The sequence below is a fragment of the Halichoeres trimaculatus genome, unplaced genomic scaffold (assembly GCF_033239565.1).
Source record: "Halichoeres trimaculatus isolate MK-OKI-2021-1 unplaced genomic scaffold, fHalTri1.1 fHalTri1_scaffold_2, whole genome shotgun sequence".
Classification (NCBI taxonomy): Eukaryota; Metazoa; Chordata; class Actinopteri; order Labriformes; family Labridae; genus Halichoeres; species Halichoeres trimaculatus.
In genome coordinates, this window is record NW_027437180.1 from 17,293,241 (window position 1) to 17,317,718 (window position 24,478).

Here is a 24,478-nt window from a genome sequence, read left to right on the forward strand (position 1 = left end):
CATGTTTAAGTCGTTTCCAGGGCAGGATTCTGATTTGTAACTGGGCCTGTGTCTGCATTATAAAATTTGTACTTAGTGAAGTAAAAAAAAAAAAATAAATAAAAGCCAGGGAGCACACTCCACCTCTGTTACAGGAGAAACAGCTGAAGCATTTGAATTTTACTTCAAGTTTACCCGAGTTGGATGTGAAACCAGCAAGAGTTTCTTCACTTTCATAATGAGTAGCTACGAACACTTTTTTGTATCTCTCCTATCCAGTCTGCTTCCACCGTGCAGGTCCAAAGACTGGATCGTTAAAATGATGACGTTTGCGCACGCTGACAGATGTACCAGCTGACCAATGACAGGCGAGAATAAATTGAGGGGCGGAGCTAAAGTCTCCGGCGGAGGCTGGGTGTCGCCTGACCGGATGATGACAGAAGTTTGTGGGTTAATGTAGCGACTTCTATCATGCAATCTTCTGGCTTTTAATCCCACCGAGACTCTGACCACAAAAAAGACTCGTAAATCTTTTCTGCTGTTTGTTTTGTACGATAACAACTCAAAAAGACTGTGACACAACGCTGTGCCAACTGGGAACTTTCTGTCTGCTGAAAGAGCGACCCTCTGGCTCTTATTTGCCCGGATTGGAGAGCAGGAAAGAGCCCACTGGGCTGAGCGAGGTGCAGCAATGGGGAACCGGGGAATGGAAGACCTCATTCCCCTGATCAACAAGCTCCAGGACGCCTTCAGCTCCATCGGACAGACCTGCAACTTGGACCTGCCGCAGATAGCGGTCGTCGGCGGCCAGAGCGCAGGGAAGAGCTCGGTGCTGGAGAATTTCGTTGGGAGGTTGTACAACTTTTATGTAATATTGGATTTATGTGGCATTTTGATACTTATTTGTCGGTAAAGCAACTTTTTCTGTTCCGTGGAAAACAACCGACGCTGAGCCTTTGCGTAAAAGACGCCAACTAAGCATTGAGTTACGCGCTGTGTGTTTCGGTGCCTCCCAGTCTCCAACGTTCAGTTTTCCAACGGATATTTCCATTTTGTAGCCAAGCTATTCACGATCAGCTTTTACGCGTCCCACGCAGGTAAACAGCTGTTGGTTCACTGAAATCAGGAAGAGAAATTACCGAAAAGATGTTAAAATGAGACAAATCAGACTTGAAGTCGGTGTCTTCAACAACAACAAAAAAAACCTTTAGGGAATATAATCTGTGCACAATTACTTAGTCATCCAGGCTCATTCTGTCAAACATTTACAAAAGGCAGTTTCTCCTTGAGGCTGCCTTCTTGTAGTTGTAAATACATTTCTACACACCTCATATTTCAAAGGTCAGGTCAATGTTTTACTTACAAGGGTGAGGTTCAAGATGTTTACAGGTCTAATGAGGGCACCATGAGATGGAAGATCAAATGCAGTTTGACTAAGAGTGCAATCGAACAGATCTACTGGGTTGTGAGGTTGATGAATGAGTATAAAGGAATTTGAATGAGCGCTCTTTCCATGACTAATAGCTGCAAACTGACCTAAAAGGCAGATGTAAGCTTTCTTGGAGCATGTTCCTGAGAAGAAAAGAACAGGGGAAGAAGAAATGACCGAGGCCTCATCAGCTGAAGACATTTGAGTGAAGGTGCCAGAGAAAGGACCGCTCTCCTCTCATACATGACAAAATGATTTCACTTGTTGTCCATGAGATTGGGAATGTAGATTAGGCAGCCATGTCTCCTTTTTTTCCTGCTGCCTTTTGTCTCAGAGTCCCAAGCAGTGGCCAGGGGAGACAGTAGGGGCATTGATGTGTTTGTGCTGGGGTCATCAGTGATGTCACCAGCTGCACTGTCATGTGTATATGACACACACTGGGTACCAGATACCCGCAGAGGGGAACTTTGCTGTTTTCTTCTTTGTTAATTAGATTACAGGAAAGCAGTGATCACACACTGGCTTATTAGATCAGTTGACTCATTTAGTTTGATTCAGTTTGAACAGGATCTGGAGTATTTAGTAGTAAGGAGAGGATGCACTCCTGTTGTTGGGACAGTTTATTTTTCAATTTGAAAACCTACGCCACAAAAAAGGGGACATTGTTTTGATAAATGGGAGAAAAGAGAAAAAAAATTGCCACCTTCATCAGTTTGAGTTTTTTTCGGGAGTATCAAATGATTTAAACTCTAGAGGAAAAAAACACTTAAATGTGCTCTTGTGTTTGCTGTGTTGAGGGTTAGCACATGGAGCTAGGGCCAGACAGATTACAGTAACGACATAAAACAAGGAAACAAAGAAGGGTCTACATGAAGCTCTTAAACGCTTTTGGTGTCTCTAAGTCCAACATGGCAAAATAGACAATACAAAAATAGCTTGAAATGATTCATCATCTGCATTTTGCTGCTTGAAATAAAGTAAAATCAAATGATATTTTTAGCTTTTAGAATTTTAAAAGTTGAATTTAAAGTATTTAACATTCTCAAAATCTTCTAATCAGTGGATGGGTTTATTTCCCGATGGAGTTGAGAAAAATAATAATTGGCTCTGTTTCACGTTAGCGGTGGTCAAGTTAATGTCTAATCAATTCAATTCTCGAGCTATAATCAGGAAGTGTTTCCAGGATAAATTTCTTTATGTTAATCTGATAACCAGCGTGTTAACGGTCAGATTATTCATGTCCTGCTTTCATAAGTGACAGGAAGAGATGAGGAAAGAGGGCAGGAATTGCTGTTGTGTAACTTCCTGTCTGCTCTGTCAGCAGTGGACAACAGAAACACAGTGTGTGTGTGTGTGGGTTAAAATGTGTGTGTGTTTTCTCTGTTTGTATAGCCTATAATTATCCAATTACCTACAAACTATAGCTCAGCTCAGTGTTTGCTGTTTGGAACCATGCATAAAAGCAGACAGACAGGCAGGCAGATAGACAGGCAGAAAGACAGGAGGACCTTTTGATGGCCTGGAGAGATATGTAGTCAGTGACCTGGACATGATCACAGTTGTATTGAACAGGAGTTTCCATCCTGATGAGCGTGTTGTGTGTAACGAAACATACTTCTGTGTGTAGAGCATTTGTATATGCTGTAAGACAATCTCTGCCTTGCATCAATAATGCATACATGTACACACAAAGCATTTAACTTTAGAGCTTTGGAGCTCTTGTTTGAAGCAGACACACATTCACACATGTTGTGCTCTTTTTCTATTTTATGGCTGACAAAAGCCTCCCAAAATCTCGGTTGCAAAAAAACATACTACAGATTTTTCCTGTTCCCACTTCTGTCCTTCTATAGTTATATACATACCATCTTCTCCCACTATTAAAAAAGTGAAGCTAAAATTTGGTTTGTGTCATTTGCCTCACAGCCCTTTTGCTTATCAAACACATTAAACGTACCCATAAAAGATCAAAGATCACTCAAGTTGGTACAGTCCACAGCAAAACAAGTTTGTGTGTTTGAGGATGACACTCACTGTTATGGGAATTTTAACTTTACTTCCTCCTCTGCTAAAGACTGCTGCAGGAGCCCACATTAAAAAACTGAGCTGTTAGTCATAGTGTCTCATCCCATGTTTTAAAATAAAATAACAAAGCTAAAAAAAAGAAAAGGGTCAACACATCAACACATTTTAAGCCTTGGCTTCTACCCATATCTCATTTATTTATTTATTTTATTTAGCTGTATTTTATCTGCCATATGCTAATTTTGAAGAGGGGATCACTTTACAGTCCGCACTTGAGGGAGCTCTGACAGTTTCAGCTTCACTTTTGAGGAGTTGTCATGCCATTCATCTTATAATACTGACTATGGTTGTGACAAATATCTATTATCCTGTTTACTTTCAGTATCCTTGTGTGTGTGTGTGTACTCAACCTGTTTCTCTTTCAGGGATTTCTTGCCAAGAGGATCTGGCATCGTCACCCGTCGTCCTCTCATCTTGCAGCTGGTTAACAGTAAAGCAGGCAAGTTTCTCAGCACTTTACCAAGAACAAGAAAGTGTAGCACTCTTAGTTCAAGATTTTTTAAGAATAAGGTCTGATGAGAGGCTGAACACAACAGGGAAATAAGCTGCCAATATTTAACAGTGAAATTGGATACTTCAACATTTTCCATATTGTGCTAACCTATTTCATAAGTAAAAGGAAAACTTAAATATGAAGTGGGTGGAAAATTTGCGTTGATACTCTGGTCACAAGAAGATCTTCTGCTAAGCTTTCAGGACATGTAAAAAAATGTTTGTGCAGTTAACAGACATGAAATGAATGTAGACCCTTGTTCCTTTCTGTTCAATCCTCTCTTTTCTGTCTCTAATTTATTGTTGTATTCATCGTAAATATCCCCCCTAGATCACTCTTTAACTGTCTGTGTCTGCGTCTCCTGCTTTCTGTCTGCAGAGTATGCAGAGTTCCTGCACTGTAAGGGCCGCAAGTTTGTGGACTTTGATGAGGTCCGTCAGGAAATTGAAGCAGAGACTGACCGGCTCACAGGATCTAACAAGGGCATCTCCTCTGTCCCTATTAACTTGCGCGTCTACTCCCCCAACGGTATCACACCCATAAAAACACAGAATCATAGCTGCACCTTTACAGAGCCTGTGTTTCTAATTTCTCCCTTCTGTCCTCTCCCAGTGCTGAACCTGACACTGATCGACCTCCCGGGGATGACTAAGGTCGCTGTGGGAGACCAGCCTCATGACATCGAGTTCCAGATCAGAGACATGCTGCTGCAGTTCATCACCAAAGAGAGTTGTCTAGTACTCGCCGTCACCCCCGCCAACACTGACCTCGCCAACTCTGATGCCCTCAAGATCGCTAAAGAGGTCGACCCCCAAGGTGAGTGGACTCTGTGAGACCTTTCTCAACTACTTAGTGGCGTGGGATAATGTTAGCCCTTTATCATTTTAACTGTCTGTTCAGAACAGTATCTCTCATTGGGAGCCTTTTTGCTTCATTGATGGATCAAACTAATCACTCTTCTTAAATTATTGAAACACTCCCTGCTCTTGATTATGTCTGAATAAGATCAGAAAAGAAATGATTAAATCTGGTCTACTAAACAGAAACAGAAAGATTTTTTATTTATAATAAATATGGTTAAGTGTGTCTAGGCAAACTTGAATCTGTACATGTTGAATATTTGAACTTTATTTCTTTTAATGCAGCAATATCTGCAGTATTAAAGCCACCTGGGCCACACATTGACCATTTGCTGTTTCATGGCAACACAACCCTGATGGTTCACTTTCTGGCTTTGAAGGGCTTGGGTGCAAGTGCATCTACCAATTTGGCAGTGAGGTAGAGGAAGCAGGAAAGAATGGTTGTACCACTGTGCTGCTTTACTCAATCCTCTACCCACTTGGCCCCAGCCAGCTCCCCCTGCAGCCCCCAGGATGTTTGTCCTTGGCTTAGACTCAAGATTAGTTTACCACTCAGTAGCCCCTTTATCTTCTACAAAATTTCAAAGATAGCACCCATTCTCTTGGCGTATTTCAACCAATCTGTCTCTCCTAGCTTTAAACCTGGACCTGAACCTGAACCTGAGCTTTAAACCTGGGCCGTATGCATGTCCAGCAATTAGCAATGAAAACAAACTGTTCCAATGGTGAAAAAAACAGTTTGTGGTATGCATGCACCAAACTAATGCCTTGACAGAGTGATGAATTTAATGGTGCTTTATTAGTGCCAACAGCAGTGTTACTACACCTGTTTGGCAGTTGGATGTCATACCTGTGTTTTAGCCACTGTCTAAAACTAAAAGGAAATATGCAAAGACAACAGATATTTAGGGAATGAATTAGTCATTTAGAAAAGTATGACAATGTCAAGCCAAACAGCAAGTTTAGATTTAGGAGACACATAATTTATTCACATAACAGATGTTATAAGGGAGACAATCAAAGTCCTAAACCGTTGCTTTCTGCTAAGCCAAACTTTCCCTTTCTCTTTGTTTGTTATCTGTGATGATAGCAGTAAATAACAGCTGTTTGTTGAGTAAATATTCTTGTAACAAAATGTTCATTTCTTCTGCTGAAAATGTGTTTTTTGCTTGATCCTCTCTCAGTGACACTGTTGCTGCTTGCCATGTATATTGCTGTTAATGCGTAGTACGCGTACAATTCAATTTAGTTGGACAGGGGTTTTCCAGGAAGTTCCCCCATGTTCTCTACCTGCCTCGCTTGCGTGGTGTAATTAGTTATATGGACATTTATTTGCAGCTGTGCATGTAGCTAATGCTACAGCTAAATGAGCCGTCTCATATCGTATATGTCAAGACTAATGGTCCTGTTTGTGTAATGAATTGTGTAAATTCACATCAGCATCAAACAGGTGAACCCACCTCGTACCTTGAGAGCCATACAGGACTGCCAACAAGTTTGTTGTGACCACTGTATCGACAGTGGCCACATCGACAGCCATCCTGAGTAACGTCAAAACATTTCAGATTGTACCCCCTTGACTGGCATCATTAAAAGTCATTAAACCCACCTTCTCTATGTTAGCAGCCCCATGTCTCACAGTGAGAGGAAATGTTGGGTGTCATCCACTTTTATCTTCAGTCAGTGGCTTTAACACTCAAACAGTTTATCACAGTAACAGAAATTGTTAAAAAACTGCACTTGCAAAATATCTGCATGTTTGCACTATTCTTTTTTAACATGTTAGCATGCTGGCTTTAGCATGTAGTTAATCTGTTAAAACCATGATGATGATGATGACTCCTTCATGTCAGGACTGCGGACGATTGGTGTAATCACAAAGCTGGACCTGATGGATGAGGGGACAGATGCACGAGATATCCTAGAAAACAAGCTACTGCCACTGCGCAGAGGTAAGATCACACGCTCAAAGACACAAATCCACCATTTGGGAAAGCGAAAGTGAATATGAAAATGTTCGTCTTTGACACTGAAACTCAGTCATAATGTGTTGTGTCTCCTCTCATCTTGTCCTAAGTGAGTTATTCATTTGTGGATTAGCTGACTAAAATTCACGGGTATCTTCTCTGCTTTTTTCTTCAGGGTACATCGGAGTGGTGAACCGTAGCCAGAAGGACATTGATGGAAAGAAAGACATCAAAGCTGCTTTAGCTGCTGAAAGGAAGTTCTTCCTGTCCCATCCTGCATACAGACACATCGCAGAACGCATGGGCACGCCACACCTGCAGAAGACCCTCAATCAGGTAAGACATCATCCCCATACTGATACCTAGTATTCCCAACCCTACTACTCATGTACAGACACATGCTCTGTGTGAAAGTCTAATTTTGTTGATAATGTGAAATAGTTTCTGCTATATTTCATTTTTAACTTCACATGCTGTCTCTGGTGTGGAGACTCACTGCTTTGAATCTTATTTTGTTGAATAACTAAATAATTGAGCACATCTGTGGCCTCTCAAATAGTTTCCTCATGTCCCTTTTTTTTCTCACCAGCAACTCACCAACCACATCCGAGACACGTTGCCAGGGTTACGCAGTAAACTACAGAGCCAGCTTTTATCGCTGGAGAAAGAGGTGGAGGAGTACAAGAACTTCCGCCCCGATGATCCTGCACGCAAAACAAAGGCCTTGCTCCAGTCAGTCTGCAAACACACTGACAGACATGAAGCCTAAAACAGTTAAAGAAGCTGAGGAAAAAATGGTTGGTGTGATGTGTTCATTCTGCAGGATGGTGCAGCAGTTTGGCGTGGACTTTGAGAAGTGCATTGAAGGGTCTGGAGACCAGGTCGACACCTCCAACTTGTCAGGCGGAGCAAAGATCAACCGAATCTTCCATGAGCGGTTTCCGTTTGAGCTGGTGAAGGTGGGCAGAGCTAATTATATTCATTTAACAGTCTCTGTTTCCTGTAAATGCTTCTGTGTGACCTACAAATAAAACCAGGCTCTGAGAGGCCACTGATATGACTCATACCTGTCATTGTGGGATTTACTGCACACAAACCAAAAGATCACATTCCTGGACAAAGGTTATACCCACAAGAATAAAATAAAAACTTACACAAATCAAGAAGCAACAAGAAGAAGTGGGCTGTATTTTATTTTATTTTTTTCAATCTTTGCAATATAATTTTGTTTACTTTGTGTCTTAGATGGAGTTTGATGAAAAAGAGCTGAGGAAAGAGATCAGTTATGCCATCAAGAACATCCATGGTGTCAGGCAAGTGGACACACCTAGAAACATCAAATGTTGCATGTTTTCCCCCACTGTCCCTATGTGTGCTCACCTGTCTGCCAGCTGTCCTGTTGGTTGCTCTCTCCACTGTGTTTCCTTACATCTGCGACCAGTGTTTATTTAGTTTCAACCTGCTTGTTCCCCTCAAGGTCGTCTTTTTCTCCACGTGTTACATTTTTGACTCTACTACTCTCTGTTTGGTCCTCCTCTTTCTGTGTCTCTGTATCTGCCTTCATCCGGGTCCCCTCTCCTGCTCCATGTGTGTCTTGTCTGTATGTCCTTCAGGACAGGCCTGTTCACCCCAGACCTGGCATTTGAGGCCATAGTGAAAAAGCAGATCATAAAGCTGAAAGAGCCGTGTCTGAAATGCATCGACCTGGTCATTCAGGAGCTCATCAACACAGTCAGACAGTGCACTAATAAGGTATCGCTGCATGGTCTCTTGTTTGGCTGCCACGTCTGTACATGCACATCACAGAGACCAGCTGACCCAGGAGCTGCCAGGAGACAGTTTGGAGCCTAACGGCTTTCTCAAGCACGTTTTGAGATAAACTAAGACTTTGACACTTCAATTTGAAGTTTTGAAAAATAAAGATGAATTTTGAGAAAGTTTTTTACAGCAGAACTTTAAACCTACTGGAATGATTAGCAGTTGATATTTTCTGCTGTCCACAGTGCACTGAAGTGTTGTCTCTGAGAGGCTGTGTGGTCATAAAAAGGCAGCATGTTACTGTTTCTCTAAAGGGTCAATACAAAACAAGCTGCAGGTTTCAGTTTGTAAGATGATGCTGAAAAAGGAGTCTTCAGTTGTGTTAGCAGCTCTGTGACACTGTGCTTAGCAAACACTGACACAATAACAAACTAATATTTTTCTGGACATTAGCCTCACTCAGCATCCGGGTATAGCATAGCAGCATGCTAACAGTTTCTCAGAGGCATTGGAAACCAAGTACAGACAGAAATAATCTCTTAATTGATCAGAATAGACATGTCAACAGTGGGGCTGTAAAATATTTATAACTCATGTTGCTTAGTTGGATTTTGCCACAAGCTGTCATTATCAGGCTTCAAAAAACTGTAAAAATATTTCTGCCTGGACTGAGGAAGTAAAAATGTCCTCTTTACAACAAGGAAGCTAGCATGCTGCTGGAAGCTACTATCTGACTCTTAACATGAACCTGCAGCTTGTTTTACCTGTGCACATGAAGTAGTACTAACTCAATGACTGTTTTTTTCTTTCTCATACTCCTCAATCTTCATCATCCCTTTCCCTTTTCAAACTCTTCCTCCATCCCACTTGGACTCTCCTTTTTCAACCACCGCTCCCTTTTTTTCTTATCACATGCTACTCCATTACCTCCTCCTTCTCCTCCTCCTCCACCTCCAACTCCAACTCCCATGATCCCTTGCCTCACCACAGGACAGGCCTGTTCACCCCAGACCTGGCGTTTGAGGCCATAGTGAAAAAGCAGGTCATTAAGCTGAAAGATCCGTGTCTGAAATGTGTCGACCTGGTCGTCACCGAGCTTGTCGCCTTGATCAGGAAGTGCACTGAAAAGGTAACGAGGAGCAGCGGGCAGACAGATTTAAAGCACAGAGAGGAGATCGTACCAGAAGAGCTAATGCAAGATGAGGGTGATGGAGGGAAGTTATTTATGTTAACAAACTTGTCCCTGTCTAGTGTTGTTGACTGTCTCCCCTCACCGCTGGTTAAGGCTTCGCTTAGCACACACCCACCCCTCCTTCCCCACTGTGGTGATCCTGGACCCTGACTTGTCCATTTACCCCCACAAAACCCTCACCATGCCTCACACCTGAAATCAGATCCCCACTCACGCTCAGAAATTTTCCTGCTGGGACATGTGGCTGTTTTACCCTGTCTTGTTAAGGAAGATTTGTGTTTTTTAACTGTGATACACCCTTTACTGCACCCCTGACGCCAATAAGAAAACCCCAACAAGACCCCGATTGTCATCTTTTTCTGACTTTAATCTCACCTTTTCCTCATTCTCTGATTTAAAGTGACTCTTTAACAGCTTGAGATAAGATTTCGTTCGAGTTGTTTAATTTTTGGTTTAACTCACAAGTATCTTAAAGGTCCCATATTCTGCTCCTTTTCTGCAGTTTAATATGGATCATTGATGTCTTCATGAAATGGTAGAAACATGTTTTGGTCCAAAAAGCCAATAAATCAAGCACAGCAGCGTTGTTTCCAGGCTCTCATAGCCCCTCTGTTCAGAACGCTCTGATTTAGTGGGCGTGACCTTCATATGTAAATGAGCCAAAGCTGATACCGTCCCGCTCTTCCGCGTCACTGAGAGCGGCGCCTTGTAACCATGACTACCGAGCTTCATTAGTGCACAATGGTTAGAAAACAGCAAAGCTTGTTTTCCGTAACATTACAGGCTAAAACAACAGGCTAACCACAGCTAGAGTTAGCATCCTGAAGCTAACACAGAGACAGGGGGAACACTGATGAAAAGCTCTTACATCTGCTCCACAGCACACAGCATTTAAAATACTCACATTTCCAGGGTCCGAGGTTTGTTGGTGGATGGTAAGTAATGCGCCTGGATTCAGGACCAGTCTATTTGCTAGCCCTCTGTTGTACTGTCCAAAGTTGGAAAAGCAGTCGGCCGTGAAGTGACTAGCACACACATGCACAGTTTTACTGAGTGTAGCTGGCACATTTCCTTGATAAATGAACTCTAGCCACTTAGTCTTGTCTTCTTCTGAGATGGGAAGCTTGTGCATGATGGAACTATGTGGCTGTTTACAGCCAAAAACAGAGCAGTGATGACTCGCTCTCCAGCAGCAGGGAGAGGAGTGGGCAGGGAGGGGGTTCGGGGTAGCTGCTCTGGTGGACCAATCAGGTCAGACTTGCTCCTGATTGGTCAAAATAGGGAATCGCTGACGTCAGCAAATCCCCCAAATCCAAACAGCTCGTTTTAGGTTAGGATTTCACATTCACAAGCACTACTAAGTACAGGTTTTGTCATTAAATATCACATTTTGTGGGCTGGGAGGAAAGCCAAAGACCCAAATTTCACTAACAGACTTAATTAAGGGATTTTTGCATAACATGGGACCTTTAAAACTTGTGCTATCCAAAAAGGGAGTGACAGCTTTATTGATATTACCACCAGGGCTGGAGCCTGCGGTTTAATTTGACTCAACACAGGGAACTTCACCTGGTCCAGACACGGAAAGAATTGACAGACTTTCTGGATAATTAATTACTCATTACACAGGTGTGTTGAATACTTGGTTCATATGAAGAAGATAAGATAAGAAAAGCTATTCATTTATTCCTCCCAAAATAGGTACATTTACAGGAGCAAACAAGAAAGTAGAAATTGAAAAACATTACAACTAGAATGCATTAGAATAACAAACTTAGTGTATTCTAGTAAAAAGAAAAAAAAACGTACATATCAGTTTTTATAAATTCTCTGACCACAGCTGGAAGAAAAGACTTCTGATATCTCTCAGTGAAATGCTGTGGTTGAAGAAGCCTGTCACTGAATGAGCTCTCCAGCGGTGTCAGGGGTGAGAGGTTGGACATTAGTTCTGGGGTTTCTTTTTTAGATTTCTCAGCCGTGAACAACATCTTTTGTGTTATTTTCATGTCACTCAGTTTTTCCACCAACCAGTTTCAAACAGTTTTTGTTGAAGCTGTTGAGAATTAATCTCTGTTGTTTGGGGTCTGGACCAACCAGAACCAAGTATTCAACATAGCAGTGAAATACTGCTCCAACAACCTGAACACAAAACATTATCTTTACTTTGATCATCTCAAGCTGATACAGAGCTCATTAGTGCATGTCTCCTCTGTCTTTATGTCTCCATCGTCTTTCCTCACATGTGTTGATATTTAAAGTCATTACCTGGGTGTAACTGTTTCTGAGGATAGACAGTGTTAACTGCGTTCATGTGAGCCCTCATGTGTGTCCAGCAATCACGGTGCCTGCAGCAGTGTGTGTGTGTGTGTGTGTGTGTGTTTGTTTGTGTGTGTGTGTTTGTGTGTGTGTGTGTGTGTGTGTGTGTGTGTGTGTGTCCACAGCTGGGATCATACCCTCGACTGAAAGAAGAGACTGAGAGGATTGTCACCACATACGTCAGGGAGAGAGAGGGAAAGACCAAGGACCAGGTGTGTTTGTGTGTGTTTGTGTTTTTCCTGTATGTTAGTGTCAGACACCTGCCTAAATTAATTCATTTTTAAGCTGTTTCTCCTTAACAAAGAAGTTATTTCCTGTCTTTCTCTCTCTCAGGTGCTGCTGCTGATTGACATCGAGCTCTCCTACATTAACACTAACCATGAGGACTTCATTGGATTTGCCAAGTAAGATAAAGAATATTTTAAAGAGGTCTGTGAAAGAGGCTTGGATGAGAAGCTTTAGTTGGAGCCGTAAATCTGATCCACGCATCCATGTATGAGAAATAAAAGTTAAAGAACTCAATAAAAAGTGACTCAGTAAAACAGGAGCTGACACATATATACATGTGTAATGACATTCTAAAAGGGAATCTACAGCGTCAGGTAAACAAGGACATAAAACATCACAAAAATAATTGGTAGAACCAGAACTGGATGATGAAAAACACTGTGAGGTAAAGAGATTCAGTGAAAACAGTAGCTCTGTAGTTTGCTTTTAAAACCTCTCTCATCCTGTGCTGCCTTCAGAGCCTCAGGTGGGCTGCTTCACAGATGTGGACTGTCAAAATGAAAAGATGACTCATGTTCATTTTTGTTCTGATTGTTGGCTTCATGGTTCCTTATTTTGAGTTCTTCCTTACTTGGTCATACAGTTAATGAAGATTTGTTTAAATATATAGTGGATGTTTTACCTTTGAATGTGGGGAACACACAACCTTAAGTATTATGTATATTCATTGTTCTCTGTCAAATGTTGATGAAACAGTGGAGTTAGTTTTAAACTTCTGGATGAATAATACTGCAGAGAGCTGTATTCATGTTAGATTAAGGTGAGATAAGACTTCTTATCTTGTCTTGATATGGGGTCTCTTAATAAAATATTATTTTATTAGTGTTAACAGGTCTGGACCTCTTCATGTTTTTAGAAAGTGTCTTGAGATAACAGTTGTTATAATTTAGTGCTATATAAATAAAGAATGATTATTTAAAGATAATCTATATTCTTAATTGTTAAAGTGCAGGTAAACTACAATCTAATGCCAGGGCTGTTCCATTTTATAGATAGACTGTAGAGATATAAATGTCTTCAGACACATCCCTAACATTTTTATGCTGAAGATTTAGGAACAAAGTGCAGGAAGGATGTTCAGTTAAGTAAAGACAGAACCTATGTTAAGGTTAATATCAGTACTTAATGTTCAACTAACAGCACAAGAACCCCAAACTTTAAAATTGGCTCAACTGAAAAAAAAAAATGTTGCATCAGAAACATTTATGCTTGAAAGCTGTGATTCTGTTTTGAGCATAAATTTGTATTTATTTCATGTTAATATCATACATGGAATTAACTTCAGAAAACTATGTGAAGTATACAGCATGTCAATAAGTAAGTTAGTCATTTTCACGCAAAAACATCAAGCACTTCCTCGTCCCAGTTATTCATTCTTGTTAAATTGATGCTTTTCAGTCAAAAAGAACAGAACTTTGCGGAGAGATGGTTTAGTTGTATCTGGAGGTCATGTCATTGTGTCTGTGTCATTTCGTACATGTAGTGTACCTTTTACTAATTTTTCATGTATTGATCTTTCTCCTGCAGCGCCCAGCAGAGGTCAGCTGCTAATGCAACCAAGAAAAGAGTTATGCCCAACCAGGTAACTCACCTGTCTGAACAGACTCACTCTGTCCATCCCCTGTAGTATCAGCCACTCTTTCATTTCTTTTACTTTCTGCTGTTGTCTCAGCCCATTCTCCCTGTCTTTGCTGCTTACTCACCCTTCTTGTCTTTTCTCTTCATTTCCCCTCTTCCTCCTCCTACGCTCCTCCTTTTTACGGCTCGAGGAGAGAGTCTTATAAGTGTTGTCTGTACCCTCTGCTGTCACCTCCTGTTTGGGCTGATAGGGGAGACAGCAGTCATCCTAAGGTGCTGAGCAACAAAAGGAACAAGATTTGTGCTCAGTGGTGAAAAGTGGGAAGTCAGAAATTTTAGTCTTGGATATATATTGAAAACTAGAAACAAGGAACAGTACTGGGTGTTTTTTTTTGTTTTTGTTTAGTTGTTGTTCTTTTCACTCAAATGCTCATCGGTGTCTATTTTTGTCCTGTTTTTTTTCTGTCATCACCTCCACAAAAACTACTTATCTAAGCTTTAAACTAATACCTTTTAGTTGAATCAAAATTGTTCTAATTTTATTATGTTATTATTATTATTACATGTAGTGGACAAATTTATTAGAACACCTGACAGATTTGAACATATTGACCTTTTTTGCATCAAAAACATGATCATGAAACATGCAGATTATTGTTTTGAGCACCAAAAAATATCAGATGAACTGAGCCCTTCTATTTTTATCCACTTTAAACTTTAATATTTGGTTTGTCCACTTTTGCAGCAGTTACACAGCACAAGTCTCTGGATTAGTGTCAATATATTTCATAAGAACATTAACAGTAATGTTATCTCAAGCCATCTGCAACTCAAGCAAAAGGCTTTCATTGACTGTACAGCAGATCTGCCCGTTTATTTTCCAACTCGACCAAATTTTCTGGATGGAGGTTGAGGTCCAGACTTGAGGGAGCCAGTCCATCACTTCCAATGTTTCTCTTTACACCGAAAATGACTTAAATCTCTTTATGATGGCTCATTTCGAGGGTATATAGGGCATAATGACCATAGATAATGACTTTGTGGATATACCATTGGTTTTATGGGTGTTTTAATGGTCAATTCAACAAAAAAATGAACCTCTTAAATATGCCAAGTGCTCTTAAAATTCTGTCCATCACTGTACGTCTGACAAATTTGAAGATGCAGTCTGAGAAGATATCGCCACAGGTCAGTCTGTCAGTCTGTCTGTCTGCAAAAAAAAATAATTAACAGATCTCGATGAAATTTTCAGTAAATGTTCAAAATGGGATAAGAAAGAAGTGATTACATTTTGGAAGTGATCTGGATCACCGTCTGGATCCAGGATTTTTTTAGAGGATTCTTTATCATGGTGATACAGGGCCATTTTCACCATATGTGTATATAACTCCACAAGTAATATAAATGATAAATGGTTGGATTTTTTTGCAAAACTATACAAGACAAGGTCACCATAATTTCTGACAGATGTAAAAGTATGATCCAGATCCTGGCAATATTCTGGATACTAAGATCCAGAATATGAAATATGTACTGGGTCATCATAATTTTCAACACTATCAGGTAACAAATTATTGTACAAACCTGCAACTAACACAAAATTGTAGCAGACAGTCTGCTGAAAGGGAGCATAACATTAAAGTAGGACTAAGTGTTGGTGGCAATCACAGTATGCTTGGTGGAGGTCTGCACTCGCCGGATGATTTTCTAGTCAACAATTTATCTGTTATCCTCTGTATACATGGAGTTGATGTTGCAAAGACATGAAGTTTGTTGTTTTCAGGCACTCTCTGTAACATGTATGGGAAATAATGACGTTTTAGAAGCTTTCTTTATGGATGTATAGCGTTTTGATTGGCCACACAGCAGGCCAGGGGACAAATCAGCAGCAGGACTGACTCACTCACCCATCATTCATTCATTCATACATTCATTCATCGTTGTACGTTACATTTCTGAGCTCATCATCCAGGTGTGTGTGTGTGTTTGTGTGTTTCCTTTGTCCTGTTGTGCGTCAGTCTGGCAGAGGGAAAGATGAAGAAAAGGTGACTCTTCACTGAAGCTTGTCATGAGTTATTTTTGTCTCTGTTTGCAGTGTGCTTCTTCCTCCTGAGCCAGCATGGCTGCTGTGTTGAGTTTTGATATCAGTTTTTAGTAGATGTCTTTGTAGTGTTTCCTGTATGATATTTGCATTCTGGGCATTCATACATTTCAAATTCACCAGCGAGTTTTCCTACTCAGGTGATCCGTCGAGGCTGGCTCACCATCAACATCAGTATCATGAAGGGAGGATCCAAGGACTACTGGTTCGTTCTGACTGCTGAGTCACTCTCCTGGTTCAAAGACGAGGAGGTAAGACTGCAGGGGCAGAGGGTAAGGAGTGTCACCTCCTTCTCTCAGTGGGGAAGAGAGGAAGTGCACTTTCAAGTCTTAAAGTCCCAGCCTCTGTGAAAGTCATTACTGAGTTTTGAATTTAACCGTATAGAAAAAATGGTGAAAAGTCTTTGTAAAGTGCAATAAAAGAGGTTCGATGGCTAAACAATCTGTGTGTGTTTTCCATCAGGAGAAAGAGAAGAAGTACATGCTGCCTCTTGATAATCTGAAGCTGAGGGATGTGGAGAAAGGCTTTATGTCCAGCAAACATGTCTTTGCTATCTTCAATACTGAACAGAGGTGTGTTTAATATGATCGCCTAAAAAACAATTATTTTAAGCTTTATTTTGTTTTAAATTTGTTGTTTTTCTGTGTCCCACAGGAACGTGTACAAAGACCTGCGTCAGATCGAGCTGGCATGCGATACTCAGGAGGATGTGGACAGCTGGAAAGCTTCGTTCCTCAGAGCGGGTGTTTACCCAGAGAAAGATCAGGTACAGGGAGTGTATTTACACTTTAAACAATGTGGGTGGTTTACAGATCATATTTACCAAAGGGTTTGAGCCTTTCATTGTGTCACCAAAGAATATTTAAAAAAAACACAATGCACATGTGAATGCCACAAAAGATTTATCTAACAACTCACAAACATCTAGGTAACATGAATCTGAACCACTTTTAAACTCAATTTTACATTTTTACTTGGTCTCACAGCCACAAAGGTGCAACTGCGTTTTCAATTCAGTGCCAGCAGACTCAGGATAAACTGTTGATCGGCTGTTATTTCCAGAGCTCAGCTGTCCACATGAGTGTAACAGTGTTTCCAGATTTACATTGAAGACTTTTCCCCAGACCTCAGAACAAATCTACTCGTGGAGTGTGGATGGATGGGAGCCTACAAGCACAAAAACTGATGTGTCTCAGTCACCCTGCTGTTTTAGGACTTGAAGGAATGGATTTGAAGAGTGGCCAAAAGAAGTCAACAGTAGCCACTTTTACATGGACCCCAATATTCCGCTTGCATTCGGTTTATTTGCTCAAACGGAAAGAATTTAACCTTTGTATACAGCTCATTCCGAAAGAAAAGTGCCAATCCGAATGGACATTTAGTCGGTTTCACAGGGGTGGAATATTCCTTTCCCTAAACCGATTGAGGTATCATGTATCCACTCAAATGGAAAGTTGTCAGGGTACGTTCTTTCCGCGCATGCCCAGATATGACGTAAGACGCACCTAGAGACGTTCCTCAACTTTAAAAACGGCGGTGAGCCGTCAGCACTGGACTGCTGCGGAAGGTTTGTTTTTGATCCAAACTTTGAAAGAAATGAACATAATTTCAAGACAGGACAGACGACAAACTCGCAATACAGAGTATTGCAACACCGTGATAAACAAACTGTCGTCCTCTATCTTTGATAAATCTCGTGATGTTTACTTTTTTCTGTGCATGCCGCATTGACTATTCTGTTTGATACAGAACATGTAGACCAGAGATTGGAATATCCCTTTCCATGTATACTATTGTTTTCTGAAAAGTCATTCGGAAAGATTCCATTCGGAAAGACGAAAAACTCCTCAAGTAACCCTGGCTAGTGTCTTGATTTGTTGCTTTAGCCTGATTGGTGATTTGGAGGATACAACATTGCATCTTTCAATCAAAGCCATCCCAGCTCCAAACCACTCCAACACTCAAAGACAAAATCTTTGACCAAATTTGTTTTCTGCTTATGCTTGTCTTTGTTTCCCCTCCTTTAGCCAGATAACGAGGAAACCTTGAATTCCAGCGACACTGTATCCATGGACCCTCAGCTGGAGCGACAGGTGGAGACCATCCGCAACCTGGTGGACTCGTACATCGGCATCGTCAACAAGTCCATCAGAGACCTCATGCCAAAGACCATCATGCACCTCATGATCAACAGTGTGAGTTTTCTAATTTCATCCTCTCTTCCTCCAAAGCTTTAACTTGAAGCCTTCACTCTCTGGTTCTCTCTGTCCGTTCTGCAGGCGAAGGACTTCATCCACTCAGAGCTGCTGGCCTACCTGTACTCAGCGGGGGATCAGGGCAGCATGATGGAGGAGTCAGCAGAGCAGGCTCAGAGGAGGGATGAGATGCTGAGGATGTATCACGCTCTGAAAGAGGCTCTGGTCCTCATTGGAGACATCAGTACCTCTACCATCTCAACCCCTGTGCCTCCACCTGTGGACGACAACTGGATTTCCAAGGACCCGAGGTATGTAACAAAGAGATTCACATGAGATTATATCATCCTCATCTGGAGCAAATTTAGACTAATTATTTAAAAAATAAGGAGGAAAACAAAATAAATATCTGGAAGGATCAAGTTTGGAAAGATGTCCTCATTACAGAGTTTGACCACCAGATGGCGCTGACAGATTACTTTTTTTTAAACTGTACTTTTAACTGTTTGAGTGTATGATCCTCATAGGTCTAACAAAAAATACAAATCTGACATTTCAATAAAACGTGCATACTGAACAACAAGCATGAACGATTATGAGATTGTCTCCAAATTGTTTTTTTGTTTGTTTTTTTTCTTTAAATATACTTTTACGTATGATCCATATTCAAAATATTTGAGGTCAAACTGCTTAAATCACAAGATGATTTGATTTAAACCATTTGAGTTTTAAACAGCACCCTGTGTTTCTGTTTCAGTCCTCCTCCAGGGTCTCGGCCTAACGCAGCTGCAGCACCTCCTCCAGGCCGACCCCCAGCGGTGCGTGGGGCAACGCCAGGTCCCCCAACTCCTCTCAATCCCTCGCCAGCATTTGGAGCTCCTCCTGTCCCATCCAGACCTGGCCCTGGGGACCCTAATTCCGGTGCCGTCCCTCTTATCCCCTCCAGGCCAGCCCGGGTGCCTCCTGCTCTGCCGCCAGGGATCCCCAGGTAAAATCACACACACACTGCACAAACACACACACACACACACACACACACACACACACACACACACACACACACACACACACACACACACACACACACACACACACACACACACACACCACATTCAAACAGCTGATGCTTTTGTGGCTTTAGTTTTGGTGTAAGTTTTGGGAAGTGACTGCTGGTGAAGGGGTGGACTTTACATCATGTTCTGGCTTTTGGTGGTTTGGGATACCTGTTGCATGACTTTCTGATGATGTTTTGCCTTGCATGTTTCTCGTCCTTCCCTCCCCTCTCCCCCCCTCTATTCCTGCAGCAGAAGACCACCGGCTGCTCCCAACCGACCCACTGTCATTCGTCCTTCAGAGCCCTCCCTGCTTGACTAGAAACAGAACTTTCTCTTGGTTTACACTTTTGTATTTCTCCTGAGCAGAAAATGTCTTTTCTTTCCGTGTGTATTCACTTAACGACAAACTTTGTCCTGTAACTGGTAATCTGATGCTGTTTTTGTCTGTGCATTTTCAGAAACATTATGTATGTAATTTTGACTTCATGTGTAGGTAGCTTTTTTAACAAGTATATGATGAAATATTCTACTTTCAGTATTATGATAAAGGGATACATTTGATGATTTGATGACTTACGGGTTAAAAACCAACAAGTCATTTTGAATTTTTCTTGTTTCATTTCAAATGAAAGTGTCTTAATACAACATATGATTTTAACTTTTGCATTATTCTAAAAATGTCTCAAATCTTATTTCTTTTTTTTCTATGAGCTGTACACTTGCTAACAATTTTTCAGTAATCTTACACACTAAGCACCTCATTAAGGAAGCAGCACTTTTTGAAAAAGTCTTATTTCCGTCATCGTTGATGGACTTTCCAAGATATTCTCTAGGTTAGGTTTTCAAAATGAGATTAGTGGAATTTAAAGATTCTATATTTTGCTTGATCACTTTTTTTAAAGGGATGTGGGAGTAAGTTGCTGCCACCACAGTTAAAACAACATTTGTATCGTTCTATTGATGTTGAAAATCTTATGTCTTTACAATAACTACTTAATAGAAAAATATTGCAGGAATTCTTTTAGAAGTTTTAAGAAATGTTTGGATTGTCGCAACATACACATTTCTTTTTAACTTTGAGGGTTTTAATCTTAAAGGGGCCGTGAGGAACTTCGGAGTGATCTTGCAAAAGTCTCCTTTCTAGATATATGCCTGATTGTAATCTGCTCTTTAAATGAGATTCTGAGTCTCAATGACAACACCACGCTGGCTAACAATTTTTAGAAGTGAGAAGAGAGATCCGTTTTTTTCTCTGCTGAAAACAATTTCTTGGATTAATTTTGTTATAATGGTGGACACAGGAGCCCAAATGTCAGAAAGATAAAGACCAGAGGAGCGTAGGGATGCTAAATGGGAGAGTGATACAGTCCGAGCTAAAGGCTAAAACTCGGGCTGATTTGTTTGTGATAGTGTTTATTCCAACCCACAGTCAGCAGTTATTCTGCAGTGGTCTGTTCAAACTTGAGAGTCTATTGATAAAATGAAAAACAAGGTTATGTTAGCTGGGCTTGGTAGATGACTGGCAGGGCATAGCTAACATTACACATTACCGACATGTCTCAGAGCACTAGGCTATCAGTAGCACTAAATAAAGCCAGCGAATAACTACTGTACAAACTTACGACTTTGACTGGTTGTCACGTTTTAAACTGTAGCACCAAGTAGCTGTACTGATAAATGCCTTACCTTGGCGTGTTGTATCCAGTCAAAAGTTTTACGATCTCCATTTAATTCCAAAGCAAACAGTCTACGAGTAAAAGTCACGTCTTCACGACAGTGTGCGTAAGACCCCAGGCCAGATGGTGGCGAGGAAGTCCAGTGTAAACAGATCCTCCTCACAGTATCTTTAAGTGTAAAAAAATATTACCATTACATATATCATTTGTATTAAAATGTATAGAATTAACCTTATAAGTGATGTTGAGTAATTTACCATGTGTTACGTTGGCCTGCACTCACAGTGAGAAGGCTCCTGGTTCTCCAGCTGCCTTTTTACGTTTGCATGCACGACTTCTCTCTGGGTTCCTCCAAAAGGGAAAAAAACATGCTTGTCAGGTTGATTGATGGCTCTAAATTTCCTCTAGGTGTGTGTGTGTGTGTGTGTGTTTGTGTGTGTGTGTGTGTGTGTGTGTGTGTGTGTGTGTGTGTGTGTGTGTGTGTGTGTGTGTGTGTGTGTGTGTGTGTGTGTGAATGGTCAATTGTTGTGACATGTGAGCCCTGTCGTAGGATGGCAACCAGACCAGGCTGTACCTCACCTCTTGACAGCTGGGATAGGCTTCAGCTATCAGTGACTTGAAAGGGAAAAGTGGTAAAGATAATGGATGCATGTGTCATGCTTTCAAATGATGTGACTACGCTATTCATTTAAGTGTTGTAGTAATGGGGAAAATATCTTGAAGTAAGATGAAAATATATCCTGCACTGTAAAAAACTCCTCATCTGAGCAATTAATGTTTCATGTTTTAGCCACAGAATGTTTTACGAAACAATGTCAGTGATGTCTGCTAGTTCCTGAAGAAGCGATCAGAGCCCAAAGAGGGCAGCCGCCATGTTGGAAACACTGTCTCCAGTTTATTTCCACTCAGTCTCAAAACAAGCAGCTCATAGCGGAGCTGCCTGATAAACACAGCTAGATGTGGGTAAATACAAACTGTAAAACTCTTGGCCTTAATGAGTAATGAAAAGTTACAAAATAACCCACCAGTTGTCAAGAGGCATGGTCTGCTTTTCAATGTGAGCTTCCAAAGACTTCTTTTTCTTTTGTAGCTGAGCATCAGGTGGACACTCTGAAGGTCATCGTATTCATCATTTCTGCATTGGCTTTACAGCTTTGAAGCTTGCCTCTTGGTTGAAAAAATGATACAGATTCTGTTTTTTTCTGGGTGGCAGCACTTGGCTTTCAAACAAGAAAGAAAGTTTCAGACAGTACTGGTTCTGTTTTGTATTACTGATCATTAAAAAAAAAAAGAATTTTGATTGAGTTTGCTCCCAGCACTGTCTCTGAAAAAGGTGATTTTGTCATTGTGTTGAAAAGCCATAATGAAAAAAAGGATCATAGAGGAGGAGAATTTGTCTTTCTGGTGGTGTTCGACTGAATAAAGGAGAAGAAAATCAGCGTGGCGGTGGCTGCTGCTTTCTCTTTCCTTCCTCTCCTCCTTCCCTCATGCAGCAGCAGCAGCAGCCGGCTTCTCTTTGTGTTGTTGTCCTGTCCTCATCTGTCACATCTGTTGCTCGATCTGCTGCTCCGTGCACACACAGTAAACATGTTCCACATGTACTTCCTGTCACTCTGTGACACAACAGAGCGCAGACCTCTTGACTTTCATGAGTCAGAGGAAGACAGCCGTGCAGAACAGAAATGTTTCATTTTTCAGTGTGCAGCCCAGCTTGACCTCCCATCCTTACTGTATGATGGAGCTGTGGGTTACCATAGTAACAGCGGTTGCTAGTAGCAACACAGTACAGATAGTGTGTCTCATTGCCATGCAGGAATTAATAAAGGTATGCAATCCCACTTCTGTCCCACACATCTCCTCCTACTCGTCTGTGTCTCTGTGTGGTGTTTTTAATTCATTTGATTAGAAACTGACGAGACGTCTGATGATTTGTCCTCTCTTCATGATGTTTTCACACAGGCGACCTCCACAGGTCCCATCACGCCCAAACCACTGGTGATCCAGGTGATCTACACTTACTCTGGCACTGACGCTTAGGTGTCAGGTGTTCTCCTGTACATGCATACATTTTCTGTTTAGCCTTGTTTTTTTTCTTTGTTTGTAGCTTTTTTGTTTGCCTCTTAGTTTGTTCAGATGAGAAAAAGATGTGGGGTAGACAAAGAGAGTGTCTGATTGTGTTTGGACATCCAGCATAAAGTGTATTTAGCTTTTGGTAACCTTGGAAAGTGAAATTGATCATGCTGCAAAAAATGACGTGTAGGTTTTTATTTTCCTTTGTGGCTCTAAAATATAAGGTGTGTATCGGATAAAAACTCTTTCATTTGATATCAGTATGCAGTTTATGGGCCAGAGATGTGCCAAGTTATTATGATAAAGTGAGGCCTTATGTGAGCCAGAAGTGAACCAGCAGCTTTTTCTCGACTGTAATAAATACAGTGTGCATTGTAAGGCCCGCTATTGTTCAAGCTGACAGTCTATGGAGTATATGGGACAGACTTGGCAAGTGGAACCAGTTGTATTCTGGGCCACAGAAACTTCTTACACCTTAGAGTTCACTTTAATTTTCTCCTACTAAAGTTAAGGAGCATGTAAAGCTGATACTTTAAGTCCTTTTCCTCTCCTCACTGAACAGTGAAAAACATGCATGGCTCTTTATGTTTGGAACAAAACCTTTACATCACAGCCATCTCAGTCTCCTTTCTTGTAGTGTTTGTCAAATCACTGAAGTAACTCAGCCATTTTAGCACGATCAATGATTTTCAGGAGACTTACCAATCAGCGGCCTTACTGCCAGCCTCATTTCAGAGCTGTTCCTTCAAATATTTTTTAAAGTTGTCCGGGTCAGACTTTAGGGGGAGCTGCATCGTTATAAATAAAGTGTGAAAAAATGCTGGTCTCAGACTCATTTCTCCCTGTCAGCGGCTGAAAAACACTGCACTGACTAACAGTTATATAAGACTACAAGGTACAAAAGGACCACATAAATACTGTTTCTGTTAGCTGGGATGTTTACCATCATCTGTCTGGTGTGAAGTGTTTGTTCTATGATTTACATTCAAACAGATTCCCGAGAAAGCAAAAACTAAATTACTGAAGTCAGATTTACGTTACTATCTGATTCAGTTCTGTTTAAAAAAAAAATCACAGGTCTTTAACAGAACTTCAAACATATGAGCCTTAAGGTAACACATGATGGCTCATGTTTAATGTATTTAAATAATGCACTTTGTACAATCTGAATTCAGTATTCTGAAGTGTGTTTAACATCATCAGCCTTAAAATAAAAAACATTAAGCTTTTGATGACTGAGAATGCAATATTATTAATCTGTGTAATGCCACAGAGTTTGTCATCTTACACCGCCATGTTGTTTCAGCAGCAGAAAAACAGATTGTTAAAGGACTAAACATGTTTTGGTTTTCAGTGGGAAGAGTTTGATAAAGAGAAGAGTGACTGTGCACAAAATTTCTTTGACTGACATTTCATACTAAGGATCAAAACTATCT

At 41.0% G+C, this 24,478-nt stretch overlaps 1 protein-coding gene across 3 annotated transcripts; it reads left to right on the forward strand.

The window, feature by feature from the left end:
• The first annotated feature begins 379 nt into the window (after positions 1-379).
• Positions 380-23,780, forward strand: dnm2b (dynamin 2b). 3 transcript variants are annotated; one of them, XM_074685211.1, is made up of 20 exons: positions 380-831; positions 3,859-3,932; positions 4,365-4,514; positions 4,599-4,802; positions 6,700-6,798; positions 6,989-7,149; positions 7,403-7,545; positions 7,637-7,772; positions 8,059-8,126; positions 9,562-9,700; positions 12,205-12,291; positions 12,413-12,483; positions 13,895-13,949; positions 16,187-16,297; positions 16,509-16,618; positions 16,701-16,812; positions 18,074-18,241; positions 18,326-18,552; positions 18,999-19,229; positions 19,549-23,780. In XM_074685211.1, exons 1-20 carry the CDS (start codon positions 671-673, stop codon positions 19,613-19,615), a joined length of 2,574 nt encoding a protein of 857 aa, XP_074541312.1. In that variant the 5' UTR covers positions 380-670; the 3' UTR covers positions 19,616-23,780. The 3 variants fall into 3 exon arrangements, with proteins under 3 accessions (XP_074541312.1, XP_074541295.1, XP_074541303.1); XM_074685194.1 differs by lacking the exon at positions 9,562-9,700 and adding an exon at positions 8,427-8,565 and having other exon boundaries at positions 381-831; positions 19,546-23,776; XM_074685202.1 differs by lacking the exon at positions 9,562-9,700 and adding an exon at positions 8,427-8,565 and having other exon boundaries at positions 381-831; positions 19,549-23,776.
• The last annotated feature ends 698 nt before the right edge of the window (positions 23,781-24,478 follow it).

Excerpts from the sequence above, each read along its gene's own strand:
- dnm2b (XM_074685194.1), top strand. The coding sequence starts at position 671 with ATGGGGAACCGGGGAATGGAAGACCTCATTCCCCTGATCAACAAGCTC. Across the intron at positions 7,546-7,636 it reads AAAACAAAGGCCTTGCTCCA|GATGGTGCAGCAGTTTGGCG; the intron begins GTCAGTCTGCAA and ends TTCATTCTGCAG. Across the intron at positions 16,298-16,508 it reads CCTGGTTCAAAGACGAGGAG|GAGAAAGAGAAGAAGTACAT; the intron begins GTAAGACTGCAG and ends GTTTTCCATCAG.